Genomic DNA, 19,398 nt, shown 5'->3' on the forward strand with positions numbered 1-19,398 from the left:
GGTTTTGGGCGCCGGGGACGTCGGCTTTGAGGCTCAGCGCGGCGCCCACCCCTGCGGCTGTCACGGTGGCGGCTGGGAGGTCCACCTCTGCGCTGGGCAGGCTGACCTCAGCTTCCAGCCCTTCCGCCTTGGGAGGGGACACGCCGAATTTGGGCTTGTCGAACTTGGGCATCTTGAACTTCCCTTTCAGGCCGGCGCCTTCCAGCTCGGCTCCGTCAAGCGAGCCTTCGGCAGAGGGCACTTTGAGGTCTATGTCGGGCGCCTGGAGCTCGAGGGAGCCTTCGACGGAGGGCAGCTTGACGTCGGGGGCCGCGATGCTGATGTCGCCGGCGCCGGTCTTGAGCTCAGCCTCTGCGAGGCTGACGTCTGCCTCCAGTTTGGGAGCCTTGAGGGTGGGCTTGGAGAAGGCCACGCTGGGCACCTTGACTTTCGGCATGTGCAGTTTCATGCCGCCGCCCTCAACTTTGCCGGCAGCCACCTCCAGGCCGCCTTCGGCCTCGGGGCCCTGCAGGGCGACTTCGCCCCCCTGGACTTCGGCCTGGGCTTTGGGCAGGGAGACCTCGGCCTTTGGCAGGCTGACCTGCCCGTGGGGAGCTTTGACTTTGGGCAGCTTGACGCTGGGCATCTTGAATCGACCCTTCTCGCCGTCTCCTCCGGCGGACGCCTCCACGCTCACCTCCACGCCGGGCACCTGGATCTCGGCCGCGGGCAGGGTCACGTCTACTTCCGCGCTTCCTGAGGACACCGTCAGCTGGGGCTCCTTGAGGCTGACGTCCACGTCAGCGGCCACGGTGCCCTTGGCCTCTCTGCTGCTTGACCAGCCAAAGGAGGGCATGCCGAACTTGGGCATCTTGAACTTGCCGTCCTTGGTCTTGGCGGCCTCCTTCTCTGGGGCTTTGGCTTCCCCTTCCAGGGTGAGGGCCGCCTCGGGCGCCTGCAGGTCGACGCTGGCCTTCGGAAGGCTGACGTCGACGGACGGGAGGCTGATGTCCACCTTGGGAGCTTTGATGTCAGCTTTGGGCATTTTGAGGGAGGGCTTCTCCACCTTCCAGCCGGCCCCTTCGGTTTTGGCGCCGGGGACGTCGGCTTTGAGGCTCAGCGCGGCGCCCACCCCTGCGGCTGTCACGGTGGCGGCTGGGAGGTCCACCTCTGCGCTGGGCAGGCTGACCTCAGCTTCCAGCCCTTCCGCCTTGGGAGGGGACACGCCGAATTTGGGCTTGTCGAACTTGGGCATCTTGAACTTCCCTTTCAGGCCGGCGCCTTCCAGCTCGGCTCCGTCAAGCGAGCCTTCGGCAGAGGGCACTTTGAGGTCTATGTCGGGCGCCTGGAGCTCGAGGGAGCCTTCGACGGAGGGCAGCTTGACGTCGGGGGCCGCGATGCTGATGTCGCCGGCGCCGGTCTTGAGCTCAGCCTCTGCGAGGCTGACGTCTGCCTCCAGTTTGGGAGCCTTGAGGGTGGGCTTGGAGAAGGCCACGCTGGGCACCTTGACTTTCGGCATGTGCAGTTTCATGCCGCCGCCCTCAACTTTGCCGGCAGCCACCTCCAGGCCGCCTTCGGCCTCGGGGCCCTGCAGGGCGACTTCGCCCCCCTGGACTTCGGCCTGGGCTTTGGGCAGGGAGACCTCGGCCTTTGGCAGGCTGACCTGCCCGTGGGGAGCTTTGACTTTGGGCAGCTTGACGCTGGGCATCTTGACGTCGGGCATCTTGAATCGACCTTTCTCGCCGTCTCCTCCGGCGGACGCCTCCACGCTCACCTCCACGCCGGGCACCTGGATCTCGGCCGTGGGCAGGGTCACGTCTACTTCCGCGCTTCCTGAGGACACCGTCAGCTGGGGCTCCTTGAGGCTGACGTCCACGTCAGCGGCCACGGTGCCCTTGGCCTCTCTGCTGCTTGACCAGCCAAAGGAGGGCATGCCGAACTTGGGCATCTTGAACTTGCCGTCCTTGGTCTTGGCGGCCTCCTTCTCTGGGGCTTTGGCTTCCCCTTCCAGGGTGAGGGCCGCCTCGGGCGCCTGCAGGTCGACGCTGGCCTTCGGAAGGCTGACGTCGACGGACGGGAGGCTGATGTCCACCTTGGGAGCTTTGATGTCAGCTTTGGGCATTTTGAGGGAGGGCTTCTCCACCTTCCAGCCGGCCCCTTCGGTTTTGGCGCCGGGGACGTCGGCTTTGAGGCTCAGCGCGGCGCCCACCCCTGCGGCTGTCACGGTGGCGGCTGGGAGGTCCACCTCTGCGCTGGGCAGGCTGACCTCAGCTTCCAGCCCTTCCGCCTTGGGAGGGGACACGCCGAATTTGGGCTTGTCGAACTTGGGCATCTTGAACTTCCCTTTCAGGCCGGCGCCTTCCAGCTCGGCTCCGTCAAGCGAGCCTTCGGCAGAGGGCACTTTGAGGTCTATGTCGGGCGCCTGGAGCTCGAGGGAGCCTTCGACGGAGGGCAGCTTGACGTCGGGGGCCGCGATGCTGATGTCGCCGGCGCCGGTCTTGAGCTCAGCCTCTGCGAGGCTGACGTCTGCCTCCAGTTTGGGAGCCTTGAGGGTGGGCTTGGAGAAGGCCACGCTGGGCACCTTGACTTTCGGCATGTGCAGTTTCATGCCGCCGCCCTCAACTTTGCCGGCAGCCACCTCCAGGCCGCCTTCGGCCTCGGGGCCCTGCAGGGCGACTTCGCCCCCCTGGACTTCGGCCTGGGCTTTGGGCAGGGAGACCTCGGCCTTTGGCAGGCTGACCTGCCCGTGGGGAGCTTTGACTTTGGGCAGCTTGACGCTGGGCATCTTGACGTCGGGCATCTTGAATCGACCTTTCTCGCCGTCTCCTCCGGCGGACGCCTCCACGCTCACCTCCACGCCGGGCACCTGGATCTCGGCCGCGGGCAGGGTCACGTCTACTTCCGCGCTTCCTGAGGACACCGTCAGCTGGGGCTCCTTGAGGCTGACGTCCACGTCAGCGGCCACGGTGCCCTTGGCCTCTCTGCTGCTTGACCAGCCAAAGGAGGGCATGCCGAACTTGGGCATCTTGAACTTGCCGTCCTTGGTCTTGGCGGCCTCCTTCTCTGGGGCTTTGGCTTCCCCTTCCAGGGTGAGGGCCGCCTCGGGCGCCTGCAGGTCGACGCTGGCCTTCGGAAGGCTGACGTCGACGGACGGGAGGCTGATGTCCACCTTGGGAGCTTTGATGTCAGCTTTGGGCATTTTGAGGGAGGGCTTCTCCACCTTCCAGCCGGCCCCTTCGGTTTTGGCGCCGGGGACGTCGGCTTTGAGGCTCAGCGCGGCGCCCACCCCTGCGGCTGTCACGGTGGCGGCTGGGAGGTCCACCTCTGCGCTGGGCAGGCTGACCTCAGCTTCCAGCCCTTCCGCCTTGGGAGGGGACACGCCGAATTTGGGCTTGTCGAACTTGGGCATCTTGAACTTCCCTTTCAGGCCGGCGCCTTCCAGCTCGGCTCCGTCAAGCGAGCCTTCGGCAGAGGGCACTTTGAGGTCTATGTCGGGCGCCTGGAGCTCGAGGGAGCCTTCGACGGAGGGCAGCTTGACGTCGGGGGCCGCGATGCTGATGTCGCCGGCGCCGGTCTTGAGCTCAGCCTCTGCGAGGCTGACGTCTGCCTCCAGTTTGGGAGCCTTGAGGGTGGGCTTGGAGAAGGCCACGCTGGGCACCTTGACTTTCGGCATGTGCAGTTTCATGCCGCCGCCCTCAACTTTGCCGGCAGCCACCTCCAGGCCGCCTTCGGCCTCGGGGCCCTGCAGGGCGACTTCGCCCCCCTGGACTTCGGCCTGGGCTTTGGGCAGGGAGACCTCGGCCTTTGGCAGGCTGACCTGCCCGTGGGGAGCTTTGACTTTGGGCAGCTTGACGCTGGGCATCTTGACGTCGGGCATCTTGAATCGACCTTTCTCGCCGTCTCCTCCGGCGGACGCCTCCACGCTCACCTCCACGCCGGGCACCTGGATCTCGGCCGCGGGCAGGGTCACGTCTACTTCCGCGCTTCCTGAGGACACCGTCAGCTGGGGCTCCTTGAGGCTGACGTCCACGTCAGCGGCCACGGTGCCCTTGGCCTCTCTGCTGCTTGACCAGCCAAAGGAGGGCATGCCGAACTTGGGCATCTTGAACTTGCCGTCCTTGGTCTTGGCGGCCTCCTTCTCTGGGGCTTTGGCTTCCCCTTCCAGGGTGAGGGCCGCCTCGGGCGCCTGCAGGTCGACGCTGGCCTTCGGAAGGCTGACGTCGACGGACGGGAGGCTGATGTCCACCTTGGGAGCTTTGATGTCAGCTTTGGGCATTTTGAGGGAGGGCTTCTCCACCTTCCAGCCGGCCCCTTCGGTTTTGGCGCCGGGGACGTCGGCTTTGAGGCTCAGCGCGGCGCCCACCCCTGCGGCTGTCACGGTGGCGGCTGGGAGGTCCACCTCTGCGCTGGGCAGGCTGACCTCAGCTTCCAGCCCTTCCGCCTTGGGAGGGGACACGCCGAATTTGGGCTTGTCGAACTTGGGCATCTTGAACTTCCCTTTCAGGCCGGCGCCTTCCAGCTCGGCTCCGTCAAGCGAGCCTTCGGCAGAGGGCACTTTGAGGTCTATGTCGGGCGCCTGGAGCTCGAGGGAGCCTTCGACGGAGGGCAGCTTGACGTCGGGGGCCGCGATGCTGATGTCGCCGGCGCCGGTCTTGAGCTCAGCCTCTGCGAGGCTGACGTCTGCCTCCAGTTTGGGAGCCTTGAGGGTGGGCTTGGAGAAGGCCACGCTGGGCACCTTGACTTTCGGCATGTGCAGTTTCATGCCGCCGCCCTCAACTTTGCCGGCAGCCACCTCCAGGCCGCCTTCGGCCTCGGGGCCCTGCAGGGCGACTTCGCCCCCCTGGACTTCGGCCTGGGCTTTGGGCAGGGAGACCTCGGCCTTTGGCAGGCTGACCTGCCCGTGGGGAGCTTTGACTTTGGGCAGCTTGACGCTGGGCATCTTGACGTCGGGCATCTTGAATCGACCTTTCTCGCCGTCTCCTCCGGCGGACGCCTCCACGCTCACCTCCACGCCGGGCACCTGGATCTCGGCCGCGGGCAGGGTCACGTCTACTTCCGCGCTTCCTGAGGACACCGTCAGCTGGGGCTCCTTGAGGCTGACGTCCACGTCAGCGGCCACGGTGCCCTTGGCCTCTCTGCTGCTTGACCAGCCAAAGGAGGGCATGCCGAACTTGGGCATCTTGAACTTGCCGTCCTTGGTCTTGGCGGCCTCCTTCTCTGGGGCTTTGGCTTCCCCTTCCAGGGTGAGGGCCGCCTCGGGCGCCTGCAGGTCGACGCTGGCCTTCGGAAGGCTGACGTCGACGGACGGGAGGCTGATGTCCACCTTGGGAGCTTTGATGTCAGCTTTGGGCATTTTGAGGGAGGGCTTCTCCACCTTCCAGCCGGCCCCTTCGGTTTTGGCGCCGGGGACGTCGGCTTTGAGGCTCAGCGCGGCGCCCACCCCTGCGGCTGTCACGGTGGCGGCTGGGAGGTCCACCTCTGCGCTGGGCAGGCTGACCTCAGCTTCCAGCCCTTCCGCCTTGGGAGGGGACACGCCGAATTTGGGCTTGTCGAACTTGGGCATCTTGAACTTCCCTTTCAGGCCGGCGCCTTCCAGCTCGGCTCCGTCAAGCGAGCCTTCGGCAGAGGGCACTTTGAGGTCTATGTCGGGCGCCTGGAGCTCGAGGGAGCCTTCGACGGAGGGCAGCTTGACGTCGGGGGCCGCGATGCTGATGTCGCCGGCGCCGGTCTTGAGCTCAGCCTCTGCGAGGCTGACGTCTGCCTCCAGTTTGGGAGCCTTGAGGGTGGGCTTGGAGAAGGCCACGCTGGGCACCTTGACTTTCGGCATGTGCAGTTTCATGCCGCCGCCCTCAACTTTGCCGGCAGCCACCTCCAGGCCGCCTTCGGCCTCGGGGCCCTGCAGGGCGACTTCGCCCCCCTGGACTTCGGCCTGGGCTTTGGGCAGGGAGACCTCGGCCTTTGGCAGGCTGACCTGCCCGTGGGGAGCTTTGACTTTGGGCAGCTTGACGCTGGGCATCTTGACGTCGGGCATCTTGAATCGACCTTTCTCGCCGTCTCCTCCGGCGGACGCCTCCACGCTCACCTCCACGCCGGGCACCTGGATCTCGGCCGCGGGCAGGGTCACGTCTACTTCCGCGCTTCCTGAGGACACCGTCAGCTGGGGCTCCTTGAGGCTGACGTCCACGTCAGCGGCCACGGTGCCCTTGGCCTCTCTGCTGCTTGACCAGCCAAAGGAGGGCATGCCGAACTTGGGCATCTTGAACTTGCCGTCCTTGGTCTTGGCGGCCTCCTTCTCTGGGGCTTTGGCTTCCCCTTCCAGGGTGAGGGCCGCCTCGGGCGCCTGCAGGTCGACGCTGGCCTTCGGAAGGCTGACGTCGACGGACGGGAGGCTGATGTCCACCTTGGGAGCTTTGATGTCAGCTTTGGGCATTTTGAGGGAGGGCTTCTCCACCTTCCAGCCGGCCCCTTCGGTTTTGGCGCCGGGGACGTCGGCTTTGAGGCTCAGCGCGGCGCCCACCCCTGCGGCTGTCACGGTGGCGGCTGGGAGGTCCACCTCTGCGCTGGGCAGGCTGACCTCAGCTTCCAGCCCTTCCGCCTTGGGAGGGGACACGCCGAATTTGGGCTTGTCGAACTTGGGCATCTTGAACTTCCCTTTCAGGCCGGCGCCTTCCAGCTCGGCTCCGTCAAGCGAGCCTTCGGCAGAGGGCACTTTGAGGTCTATGTCGGGCGCCTGGAGCTCGAGGGAGCCTTCGACGGAGGGCAGCTTGACGTCGGGGGCCGCGATGCTGATGTCGCCGGCGCCGGTCTTGAGCTCAGCCTCTGCGAGGCTGACGTCTGCCTCCAGTTTGGGAGCCTTGAGGGTGGGCTTGGAGAAGGCCACGCTGGGCACCTTGACTTTCGGCATGTGCAGTTTCATGCCGCCGCCCTCAACTTTGCCGGCAGCCACCTCCAGGCCGCCTTCGGCCTCGGGGCCCTGCAGGGCGACTTCGCCCCCCTGGACTTCGGCCTGGGCTTTGGGCAGGGAGACCTCGGCCTTTGGCAGGCTGACCTGCCCGTGGGGAGCTTTGACTTTGGGCAGCTTGACGCTGGGCATCTTGACGTCGGGCATCTTGAATCGACCTTTCTCGCCGTCTCCTCCGGCGGACGCCTCCACGCTCACCTCCACGCCGGGCACCTGGATCTCGGCCGCGGGCAGGGTCACGTCTACTTCCGCGCTTCCTGAGGACACCGTCAGCTGGGGCTCCTTGAGGCTGACGTCCACGTCAGCGGCCACGGTGCCCTTGGCCTCTCTGCTGCTTGACCAGCCAAAGGAGGGCATGCCGAACTTGGGCATCTTGAACTTGCCGTCCTTGGTCTTGGCGGCCTCCTTCTCTGGGGCTTTGGCTTCCCCTTCCAGGGTGAGGGCCGCCTCGGGCGCCTGCAGGTCGACGCTGGCCTTCGGAAGGCTGACGTCGACGGACGGGAGGCTGATGTCCACCTTGGGAGCTTTGATGTCAGCTTTGGGCATTTTGAGGGAGGGCTTCTCCACCTTCCAGCCGGCCCCTTCGGTTTTGGCGCCGGGGACGTCGGCTTTGAGGCTCAGCGCGGCGCCCACCCCTGCGGCTGTCACGGTGGCGGCTGGGAGGTCCACCTCTGCGCTGGGCAGGCTGACCTCAGCTTCCAGCCCTTCCGCCTTGGGAGGGGACACGCCGAATTTGGGCTTGTCGAACTTGGGCATCTTGAACTTCCCTTTCAGGCCGGCGCCTTCCAGCTCGGCTCCGTCAAGCGAGCCTTCGGCAGAGGGCACTTTGAGGTCTATGTCGGGCGCCTGGAGCTCGAGGGAGCCTTCGACGGAGGGCAGCTTGACGTCGGGGGCCGCGATGCTGATGTCGCCGGCGCCGGTCTTGAGCTCAGCCTCTGCGAGGCTGACGTCTGCCTCCAGTTTGGGAGCCTTGAGGGTGGGCTTGGAGAAGGCCACGCTGGGCACCTTGACTTTCGGCATGTGCAGTTTCATGCCGCCGCCCTCAACTTTGCCGGCAGCCACCTCCAGGCCGCCTTCGGCCTCGGGGCCCTGCAGGGCGACTTCGCCCCCCTGGACTTCGGCCTGGGCTTTGGGCAGGGAGACCTCGGCCTTTGGCAGGCTGACCTGCCCGTGGGGAGCTTTGACTTTGGGCAGCTTGACGCTGGGCATCTTGACGTCGGGCATCTTGAATCGACCTTTCTCGCCGTCTCCTCCGGCGGACGCCTCCACGCTCACCTCCACGCCGGGCACCTGGATCTCGGCCGCGGGCAGGGTCACGTCTACTTCCGCGCTTCCTGAGGACACCGTCAGCTGGGGCTCCTTGAGGCTGACGTCCACGTCAGCGGCCACGGTGCCCTTGGCCTCTCTGCTGCTTGACCAGCCAAAGGAGGGCATGCCAAACTTGGGCATCTTGAACTTGCCGTCCTTGGTCTTGGCGGCCTCCTTCTCTGGGGCTTTGGCTTCCCCTTCCAGGGTGAGGGCCGCCTCGGGCGCCTGCAGGTCGACGCTGGCCTTCGGAAGGCTGACGTCGACGGACGGGAGGCTGATGTCCACCTTGGGAGCTTTGATGTCAGCTTTGGGCATTTTGAGGGAGGGCTTCTCCACCTTCCAGCCGGCCCCTTCGGTTTTGGCGCCGGGGACGTCGGCTTTGAGGCTCAGCGTGGCGCCCACCCCTGCGGCTGTCACGGTGGCGGCTGGGAGGTCCACCTCTGCGCTGGGCAGGCTGACCTCAGCTTCCAGCCCTTCCGCCTTGGGAGGGGACACGCCGAATTTGGGCTTGTCGAACTTGGGCATCTTGAACTTCCCTTTCAGGCCGGCGCCTTCCAGCTCGGCTCCGTCAAGCGAGCCTTCGGCAGAGGGCACTTTGAGGTCTATGTCGGGCGCCTGGAGCTCGAGGGAGCCTTCGACGGAGGGCAGCTTGACGTCGGGGGCCGCGATGCTGATGTCGCCGGTGCCGGTCTTGAGCTCAGCCTCTGCGAGGCTGACGTCTGCCTCCAGTTTGGGAGCCTTGAGGGTGGGCTTGGAGAAGGCCACGCTGGGCACCTTGACTTTCGGCATGTGCAGTTTCATGCCGCCGCCCTCAACTTTGCCGGCAGCCACCTCCAGGCCGCCTTCGGCCTCGGGGCCCTGCAGGGCGACTTCGCCCCCCTGGACTTCGGCCTGGGCTTTGGGCAGGGAGACCTCGGCCTTTGGCAGGCTGACCTGCCCGTGGGGAGCTTTGACTTTGGGCAGCTTGACGCTGGGCATCTTGAATCGACCCTTCTCGCCGTCTCCTCCGGCGGACGCCTCCACGCTCACCTCCACGCCGGGCACCTGGATCTCGGCCGCGGGCAGGGTCACGTCTACTTCCGCACTTCCTGAGGACACCGTCAGCTGGGGCTCCTTGAGGCTGACGTCCACGTCAGCGGCCACGGTGCCCTTGGCCTCTCTGCTGCTTGACCAGCCAAAGGAGGGCATGCCGAACTTGGGCATCTTGAACTTGCCGTCCTTGGTCTTGGCGGCCTCCTTCTCTGGGGCTTTGGCTTCCCCTTCCAGGGTGAGGGCCGCCTCGGGCGCCTGCAGGTCGACGCTGGCCTTCGGAAGGCTGACGTCGACGGACGGGAGGCTGATGTCCACCTTGGGAGCTTTGATGTCAGCTTTGGGCATTTTGAGGGAGGGCTTCTCCACCTTCCAGCCGGCCCCTTCGGTTTTGGCGCCGGGGACGTCGGCTTTGAGGCTCAGCGCGGCGCCCACCCCTGCGGCTGTCACGGTGGCGGCTGGGAGGTCCACCTCTGCGCTGGGCAGGCTGACCTCAGCTTCCAGCCCTTCCGCCTTGGGAGGGGACACGCCGAATTTGGGCTTGTCGAACTTGGGCATCTTGAACTTCCCTTTCAGGCCGGCGCCTTCCAGCTCGGCTCCGTCAAGCGAGCCTTCGGCAGAGGGCACTTTGAGGTCTATGTCGGGCGCCTGGAGCTCGAGGGAGCCTTCGACGGAGGGCAGCTTGACGTCGGGGGCCGCGATGCTGATGTCGCCGGCGCCGGTCTTGAGCTCAGCCTCTGCGAGGCTGACGTCTGCCTCCAGTTTGGGAGCCTTGAGGGTGGGCTTGGAGAAGGCCACGCTGGGCACCTTGACTTTCGGCATGTGCAGTTTCATGCCGCCGCCCTCAACTTTGCCGGCAGCCACCTCCAGGCCGCCTTCGGCCTCGGGGCCCTGCAGGGCGACTTCGCCCCCCTGGACTTCGGCCTGGGCTTTGGGCAGGGAGACCTCGGCCTTTGGCAGGCTGACCTGCCCGTGGGGAGCTTTGACTTTGGGCAGCTTGACGCTGGGCATCTTGACGTCGGGCATCTTGAATCGACCTTTCTCGCCGTCTCCTCCGGCGGACGCCTCCACGCTCACCTCCACGCCGGGCACCTGGATCTCGGCCGCGGGCAGGGTCACGTCTACTTCCGCGCTTCCTGAGGACACCGTCAGCTGGGGCTCCTTGAGGCTGACGTCCACGTCAGCGGCCACGGTGCCCTTGGCCTCTCTGCTGCTTGACCAGCCAAAGGAGGGCATGCCGAACTTGGGCATCTTGAACTTGCCGTCCTTGGTCTTGGCGGCCTCCTTCTCTGGGGCTTTGGCTTCCCCTTCCAGGGTGAGGGCTGCCTCGGGCGCCTGCAGGTCGACGCTGGCCTTCGGAAGCCTGATGTCGACGGACGGGAGGCTGATGTCCACCTTGGGAGCTTTGATGTCAGCTTTGGGCATTTTGAGGGAGGGCTTCTCCACCTTCCAGCCGGCCCCTTCGGTTTTGGCGCCGGGGACGTCGGCTTTGAGGCTCAGCGCGGCGCCCACCCCTGCGGCTGTCACGGTGGCGGCTGGGAGGTCCACCTCTGCGCTGGGCAGGCTGACCTCAGCTTCCAGCCCTTCCGCCTTGGGAGGGGACACGCCGAATTTGGGCTTGTCGAACTTGGGCATCTTGAACTTCCCTTTCAGGCCGGCGCCTTCCAGCTCGGCTCCGTCAAGCGAGCCTTCGGCAGAGGGCACTTTGAGGTCTATGTCGGGCGCCTGGAGCTCGAGGGAGCCTTCGACGGAGGGCAGCTTGACGTCGGGGGCCGCGATGCTGATGTCGCCAGCGCCGGTCTTGAGCTCAGCCTCTGCGAGGCTGACGTCTGCCTCCAGTTTGGGAGCCTTGAGGGTGGGCTTGGAGAAGGCCACGCTGGGCACCTTGACTTTCGGCATGTGCAGTTTCATGCCGCCGCCCTCAACTTTGCCGGCAGCCACCTCCAGGCCGCCTTCGGCCTCGGGGCCCTGCAGGGCGACTTCGCCCCCCTGGACTTCGGCCTGGGCTTTGGGCAGGGAGACCTCGGCCTTTGGCAGGCTGACCTGCCCGTGGGGAGCTTTGACTTTGGGCAGCTTGACGCTGGGCATCTTGACGTCGGGCATCTTGAATCGACCCTTCTCGCCGTCTCCTCCGGCGGACGCCTCCACGCTCACCTCCACGCCGGGCACCTGGATCTCGGCCGCGGGCAGGGTCACGTCTACTTCCGCGCTTCCTGAGGACACCGTCAGCTGGGGCTCCTTGAGGCTGACGTCCACGTCAGCGGCCACGGTGCCCTTGGCCTCTCTGCTGCTTGACCAGCCAAAGGAGGGCATGCCGAACTTGGGCATCTTGAACTTGCCGTCCTTGGTCTTGGCGGCCTCCTTCTCTGGGGCTTTGGCTTCCCCTTCCAGGGTGAGGGCCGCCTCGGGCGCCTGCAGGTCGACGCTGGCCTTCGGAAGGCTGACGTCGACGGACGGGAGGCTGATGTCCACCTTGGGAGCTTTGATGTCAGCTTTGGGCATTTTGAGGGAGGGCTTCTCCACCTTCCAGCCGGCCCCTTCGGTTTTGGTGCCGGGGATGTCTTCTTTTCTTTCTTCTACCGATGATTCATTTAAAGTATCAGGTGTTAGACTTTTTACCTTTTTTTGCATTCCTTTTATATCCGTGTCACTTATAGTTGTTTTTTTTACTGTTATTTTGATTTCAGGTTTTTTCATCTTCATTTCTTCTTCTGATACACTCATCTCTGCGTTCTCAGCCTCTTCTAAGGACTGCACTTTTTCCTCGCTGTCGCTTACCTTAATTTCTGTTTTCCCTGTCTCATCCTTTGTAGTTGCCCATGTAAATGTAGGTAATTTTAATTTTGGCAGCCTGAATTTGCTTTCCTTTCCCTCTGTTTCAATTTCTGATATTTTCAATCCGATGTCTGTCTTCAAGGTTTTATCTCCTGAGGTCATGCCATCTTCCTTTGTCTGTACCTTTTTTACAACGTTAATTGATTCAACTGTGATTTCTTCTCCTTGTATTTTCATATCAGTTTTAGGTGTTGTGGCTATTTTGAATGATGGCATTTGTATTTTCCAGGTAGAAACTTCTGATTCTGCATTAGACATCTGAGGTTTCACATCCAAATTCCTGTCATCCTCTGAACCTTTATCAGCTGTTGTTTCTGATACTGAATCTGGAACATCACTTCCTGCTTTCATATTTTCATTCTCTGGCTCTTTTCTTTCAGATATTGATATCCCAAATTTTGTTTTCTGAATTGTTAGCATTTGTCTGTCTTCTTCTGGTCTTTTTTTTCTTATTTCCAGTGTGTCAGATGGTGAGTGTAATTCTGCTTTAGCGGTGCCTATTTCTAGACCTTTAACCTGTATGGATCCTTGTGCTGTGTAAGCTGTCATGTCTCCATTGATTTCACTTTCTCCTTCTGTTTTACCTGCTCTTCCTTTCTGTTTCTTTTTTCGTGATTTTGATGAAGCTTGTGCTGTTTGTTTAGTTGGGCTTTCTTTCAGATCAGGTGTTTCTAAGCTGGGCTTTGATATCTGTATTGTCATAGCTGGCACTTCAGGAACAGTAAATTTTGATGTTGAGTCCTTGTCTTTCTCTTTTTTAATGTTTATTTCAACTTCAGGGCTTTTTTTTGCATGAGATGGAATGCCATTTTTCATATCTTTTAGGTCTTTTGTTAAAGTTTCATGTACTTCCCCAGTTTTGATTTCATAAGCAGGGGATGTTGTATATTCAGCAGTTGGTATTTCAGGATTTTCCACCATGTCTTCTTTATGTATTTCTGCTTTTTCAGATAGCAGTGTTGTTTTTATTTCTTTTTTTTGCTTGTCTCGTGTTTCTGGTTTGGATCTGTGCATTTTGAATCCAATGCTAGGGAACTTCAGCTTCTTTTGACTTCCTTTTTTTTCCTTTATATGGATCTCTTGTTGAAATTGAGATTCCGTGTCTGTGCTTGTAGGGGAAATATCCTGTATAGCAGGCTCATATGCATCTGATGTACTATGAGATCTTCTGTGCCCCAGTATCTTTTTATTTTTAATTGACTGGAATTTTGGCCATGATAGTCTGTCTTTTTTAGGTCTCTTGCTTCTTCCTACCCTTTGGCTCACAATTAATGTTTCCCTGTCTTCTTCTGAAATGGCTTTTCCTGAATCATGAAGTGTTTCTTCAGGAATGCTCTCACTGAGCTCTTTTTCCTGAAAGAGGAAATAGTAGTTAGAAGATTAGAAGTAAAATATATATAGATGAAATACAAAATAAAATACACATAATGCTATAGAATATGTAAAAAATGTTGGGTTTATTCACAGGTGTTATATAAAGAATTCTTGAAAATTCAGAAATTACAACAAATTGACCATATGACTGTAATATGTAAATTTCTGAAGATTTAGATTCTTTGCAAAACTTGCAGTAAACTGAGGTTTATATATATATGTGTGTGTGTGTGTACAAATATATATATATATGCAATATATATATATACGTATATGAAGATAAGAAGAATTTTCAGTGTGATGGGAGACCTGTGAGCAGATCGCATCCATGGAGATATCAGTGATTAAACACATATTTTTACAAAAAAAAAATTCATTGATGAGCTTTTGATAAAATAAATTTACTGATAGTCTACATTTTTTAAATAGTCTACATTTTGAAAAATATTGAATAGAAATATTACAGAGCCTACCTGAACCTGTTCCATCAGTTAACACTTAACAACAAAAAAGGTGCTGGCTCACTAGAGAAGAATGTTTTCCTACCTGAATGCAAGTTTGTGGCTTTATCCAAAATCTATAGTCTTGCCCAGAATATTTATAAAGCTGGAAATACTGTGTGAGACTAAAAAATCTCATGAATATTCATGCTAGGAAGTTTAAACACATGCCTCTTAAGAAGACATAGGTATGTATTTTCTGGTCTATTTCCACACAGAACATTACTATAGCTCTATCCAAACTTTGCAAAGTAATCAAATATCTACCTGGCTTATTCTCTCCTTTTTGTACTGGGCTGTAGAGTGAATGTGTTCCAGCTCTTCTTTCCCAGCAATTTTTCTTTTGAGGCTGAATTGGACTCTGTATGGCTCGGAATATTGGAGAATCTTGAGTGCATCTTCGTATTTGATATTATCAAAAAATATTGTAGCACTTAGAAGCTGATCACCTGCAAGTCCAATCAGATAGCATTTTAGTTTGTGTTTTCATGAAGCTTTTCAAATTCTGTTGACTTAATGTTCACTAAAAAATGTGATCACACCCCATTTATTTAAAATATAAAATGATGTTCACATAATAGAATCACAGAATAGTCGAAACTGGAACGGACCTCTGGAGATCATCTAGTCCAAACATCCTGCTCAAGAAAAGGTCATCTACAGCTGGTCTATATGCAGTCAGGTTTTGAAGATTGCCAGGGATGGTGACTCCACAACCTCTCTGGAAATTCTGTTCCAGCGTCTGACGATTATGACAGTAACAAAGTTTTTTTCTTACATTTTTCAGTATTGGGACTTTTGTTCTTGTTTAAGGCATTATTTACTGTAGTTTTGTGGCATACTATTTTATGAAAGAATCAAAGGCAGGTTCTTCATTAATATTAAGGGTTGCAGTCTTTCTAAATTTCAGTTGTGTATATATCACTTTCTATGTATTTTTCACTGTTCCAGTGAAAATTCAATTATTGTTTATGGTATATTCATTATTATTTAAGAAACTGAACTTACAAATTATTAGTATGGAAAATTTAAACTCACACATAAGATTAGTTGGTTTGAGATCTACTATTTTTATTACTTATAGAGATGGCAGATCAGGCAGGTACCTATATGCACACACAATTACATACCTGATTATTTTAAGATATTAAAAAACAAACCAAAACAGAAAATTAGACTGTACCTTCTCTTAGACTAAATATTTTTGAAGCAGGAGATTCCTTAAGTACTTTTTTAACAAATATTCCTTCATTTCCTCCACCCATCACACTAAATCCACTAGCACCAGCTTCCACTTCTGTTTTCAGGGTCACTTCCATTGTCTCCTAGATATAGAAAAAAGTGTGAATTAGAATTGTTATTAATTTGTATAAAAGTGTTCTACATTATTCTACACTAAAAGATTTGAGTGTACTCAGGTAAATTTTCAGAAGTTTCAGAAGGATTATCTAAAACAGAGAATGTACTTGTTCAGTGTGGGTTTGATTCTGCTTGAAATTAGGATTAAGCACATGTTTTTAGGGTTACATTGGATCAGGGCCACAGAAAAAAATAGGCTGTAATTTTAGAACACGAAACATATGAAAACTTTGAGGCCTGAAAGACTCTGTTTTTGGTGAAGATGTTAAGCACTTGTATTAGAATCAGTAGGCCAGAAAAGTCAGACTAAGAGCTAATGCTGTACTCTAGTCAAACAGGAGAAGGCTAAAGAATGCTTTAAAGAATTACTGAAGGACACCCAAATAGGACAAGTGCCTGTGCCACAACTAGGCAATTTGTGAAGTTCCTGGTCAAAACAAATCTAAAGTGACTCTGCCTATTTGTCCTTCCCTCTGTCCACCTATCCACATCTGTGTGTTGTAATGGACTTTACTATTTTGCAATCCACATGCTTAAAACTACAGAGTGCTTTTAGACTGACCTGTGGATGACTCTGTTTTGATTTGTCAGCAGAATATTTTTTGTTTTCTTCTTGAAGCTGAAAAATAATTTGCAATTATTTCGTGTTCAGAAGTCACCCTGTTGTAAAGTACAACAAAACTATCCATCATGTCTAAACAAAGTGCTTTGTTTAGCCTAAGAACTGAGGCTGAATTTAATGGCAACAGAGCAAAATTGTGATCTAGAAGTGCAATGTACCATGTGAATGATCTAACTATATTATTCCCAGTAGTAATTTAGATGCCAAAGCCTCCCTGCATTGTACCAAAATTTGCATGAAATGAATGCCAGAGACCAAGTGTATGAAGGCACGGGGAGCTTTTCTGTATTACTCATGTAGAACATTTCTCATGCTTTCATCTTTGTGAACATACACTTTTTTTTTTCATTTATTTGACTTCAGCATGAATTTCAAACTGTTCCTACTTATCTTAACACAACAGTACTAATTAAATCTTTATGTTTTAATAACCAAGAGGTACAGTTAATTTTGAAATGCATATTAGTTAGATCCAAGTGAGTTAAACATTCTAATAGGAAAAGCATTGTGATTTCTTGACACGTTCTGCCACGGATCCTTTCAGGAATGTTGAAGTTTTTTGCCAAGAAACACAAACTTTGCCAACAAGAAGTTCAGTACAATAAAAAACTATTGATGAACATGGCCTTGATTTTGGTGGGAAGATGGAGACAATATGGCTGTAACAACACCCTGTTACATGACATAAGAGTCTTGGCTCCTTCTAGGAGCTGAGGCCTCTAGAATCAACTTGGTAAAGCCATGTCTACATAAAAACTCAGTATCTTGCCTTTAAATATTCTTCTTCTACAGAATAGTCATAAACTGGAGAGGATCCCTGTGGCCTTGGACGGATGTCTTCTACTGCCACTTCATTAACCTGTGGAAATGAAATGAGAGGTGGGAAAGGAACACCCACTCTTAAACAGTGACCCATTTCTTTAGAATAGATTTTCTACTTAGTCATAGTCTCCTTCTGTGTCCTAATCTTTCTTTAGTAATGACAGATGTAGAATAACCAATAACTTTTCTTAGATCAAGAACAAGTACAATTTTCATTTAAAGATGTTACTCAAGAACACAAAGGACAGACTCCTGAGAGACAAAAACTGGTATTCTGATTTTGGTTCTCTTTACGAATTATATTCATCTACAGACTGATCAGGCTGGAAACACTGCCAGATCAATTAGTAATAATTTAAAAAGCATTAAAAATTCCTTTACCTGCTTTATTTGCACACCTAACCTTTGCATCCTGCAGCTTCAAGCTTTATTGCCCTCTATAACCAGGCAAACCATGGATGAATCCCAGCAGGAATTTCTGCTGAGAAACATTTGGCATGCTTCCTTCTGGATCAAAATGATAGGGAATCTAAACTGGCTAAACTTTAAAGAAAAGTTACTGCAGTCAACAGCCATGTATAGTTTGCTAAGTCTTGGTATTAAACTTATACTGCTGAATCATGGCAAAGAGCAGATCACTTTATATTGGATCATTGTTCTGGATTTTGATCTGGCAGGAGAATCCTAAGAAGAAAGGCAACATTTTTCATGGGTGAAAAAATCACCAAGATCCACTTGTAAACAAAATACTGAAGAACCCATTTTAACAAAATGCCCAACCTTCATACCCATCCACCCCTGAAAAACAAACAAACAAACAAACGACTCTAAAAAAACTCACAGATTCTTCGTCCTCTGCATCTGCATCTGCATCAGCATCAGCATCAGCATCACCTGGAGGCTCGGCCGGTCTCAGCTGTCGCCCAGAACCTGAAAGCAGCAGATGGGTTGTTGGTGTCTGTGGGAGCCACACAGAGCACAGAGCAGCCAGCCTGCAAGCTGAAGCCCTCCTGAGAAGCAAGGCTGGGGGATGTGCAGGGCTGGCTGGAGAAAGGCCTGCTTTCACTCACATTCCTTATCTCAGACCTCATCAGGCTGATCTTTCCAAAGATACCAGAAATATTCATACCCAGAAATGTAAAGGCTTTTGTGAAGGCAAAAATTCCCAGATTGGAGAAAATGTAGAAAATGTAGAACTAGAAGTTGGCCAGATTTCCCTTTTTTTTTTTTTTTTTTTTTTTAATGACCAAGGCAGGCTTGAGGTGTGTATTGGGCAGAATTGGCAGGGATTTGCCAGCTCTGGGGAGGTGTCTGTCTGTGGGAAGAGGTCAGGGATCACGCTATGTTGGACACAAATGTTTGCATCCAGCTCTATCTGCAATGCTGAACTGATCGGAGGAGTTTCTGGTACCTCTGTGAAAACGTGTTTAAGAAAGGGTGGTTAATGCTGGGAAAAAGAGACACTTCCACTAGAGGAGGAAGGTAGAGAAGACGGCACTAGAGCAGGAGGAGACAGAGGCAATGGCGGAGCGGGAGAGATGCTGGAGCTAAATGGGACCTTGAGAAGGAGCTGGAGGAAGAAAAGCCACATGAGCAAAAGCAGAGGGGAGGAGGCTTGATTCTGAAGGATGGGTGGCTGGTGGAGAAACCCACTCTGGGGCTACTGAGTAGAAAGCAAGGCGTGGAAAAACAAAAGCAGCCACAAGCTGCTGACCCCTGTCTTCTGCACCAGCCCTCACCTCCCCAAAAGAACTGAGTGTAACCCACAGCGAGGGGATTGGAAACCAGAAAGACCAGAGGAGAGGTGTGCAGAGAGGAGATGAGCTGTTTTTCCCTAAGTCCTTTTAATTATTTTTTTAAATATTATCAGAATCACTAACTAAAAGTTACACAATTGGCAACAACTTAAATTGACTTAAAATCCTCATCTTGAAACTCCTCCTTGCTTCTGACAGAGGTTTTAAGACAAGAGTGAACATCATGAAGCTTTGATAGTCATAAAGATTCTGCTTTCCTGGTTTTTAAAAGTATTCAGGGCAGGGAGAGATGGGATGGTGGAGATGAGCTGTTTGAAAATGTAATGCCGTTGAAATGCCTTAAATTCAGCACCAGAGAATAAGAACAGTATGAATGCATCAGTGACTTCAGAGAGCCAGGCTTAGCCAGTAGAGGACAGTGTGGCTGAATTCCACATTCCCTGATGCTCAGGCTATTCTAATATATGCACGAGTCCTTGTCCTGATAACTATGTCTCTTTCCTCTCCATTTTTTCCAAGCCATGAGGCTGTCCAGTTCTGCAACTGCCACTAGTATACATAGTTTTGGCTCTCCTGAACAGTCTTTCTGGCTTAAAAAACATGCTTGAACACTAGAGAAGACAACAGCAAGCAGAACTGTGCAACTCACTTATTGTCTACTTTAAATGAGGAATCCTTGGGCTGGAATGCAACATTCCTGGATGTGAATATTACATGCTGTGTTGCTGACAAGCTGGCACGACATATGCATGTATGCAATCACTCCAACTTGTGCAAGTTGCCAAGCCCTTGTTAAAATGGCTTTGATTTTGTTAGCATTTCTTCATAGCTTTCTGATAGTCTACATTTACT

At 54.9% G+C, this 19,398-nt stretch overlaps 1 protein-coding gene across 1 annotated transcript in view; it reads right to left on the bottom strand.

The window, feature by feature from the left end:
• The window catches only part of AHNAK2 (AHNAK nucleoprotein 2), a 29,044-nt gene extending 12,224 nt beyond the window's left edge, over window positions 1–16,820 (bottom strand). Inside the window, exons 1-5 of the mRNA XM_051622038.1 lie at window positions 16,737–16,820; window positions 15,908–15,964; window positions 15,170–15,311; window positions 14,254–14,435; window positions 46–13,465 (exon numbers count right to left, since the gene is read on the bottom strand). Coding sequence (XP_051477998.1) covers window positions 46–13,465; window positions 14,254–14,435; window positions 15,170–15,305 — 13,738 coding nt within the window. The 5' untranslated portion in view covers window positions 15,306–15,311; window positions 15,908–15,964; window positions 16,737–16,820. The remainder of the gene's footprint in view (window positions 1–45; window positions 13,466–14,253; window positions 14,436–15,169; window positions 15,312–15,907; window positions 15,965–16,736) is intronic.
• Window positions 16,821–19,398: the final 2,578 nt, after the last annotated feature.

Source organism: Apus apus, chromosome 5, assembly GCF_020740795.1.
Source record: "Apus apus isolate bApuApu2 chromosome 5, bApuApu2.pri.cur, whole genome shotgun sequence".
Classification (NCBI taxonomy): Eukaryota; Metazoa; Chordata; class Aves; order Apodiformes; family Apodidae; genus Apus; species Apus apus.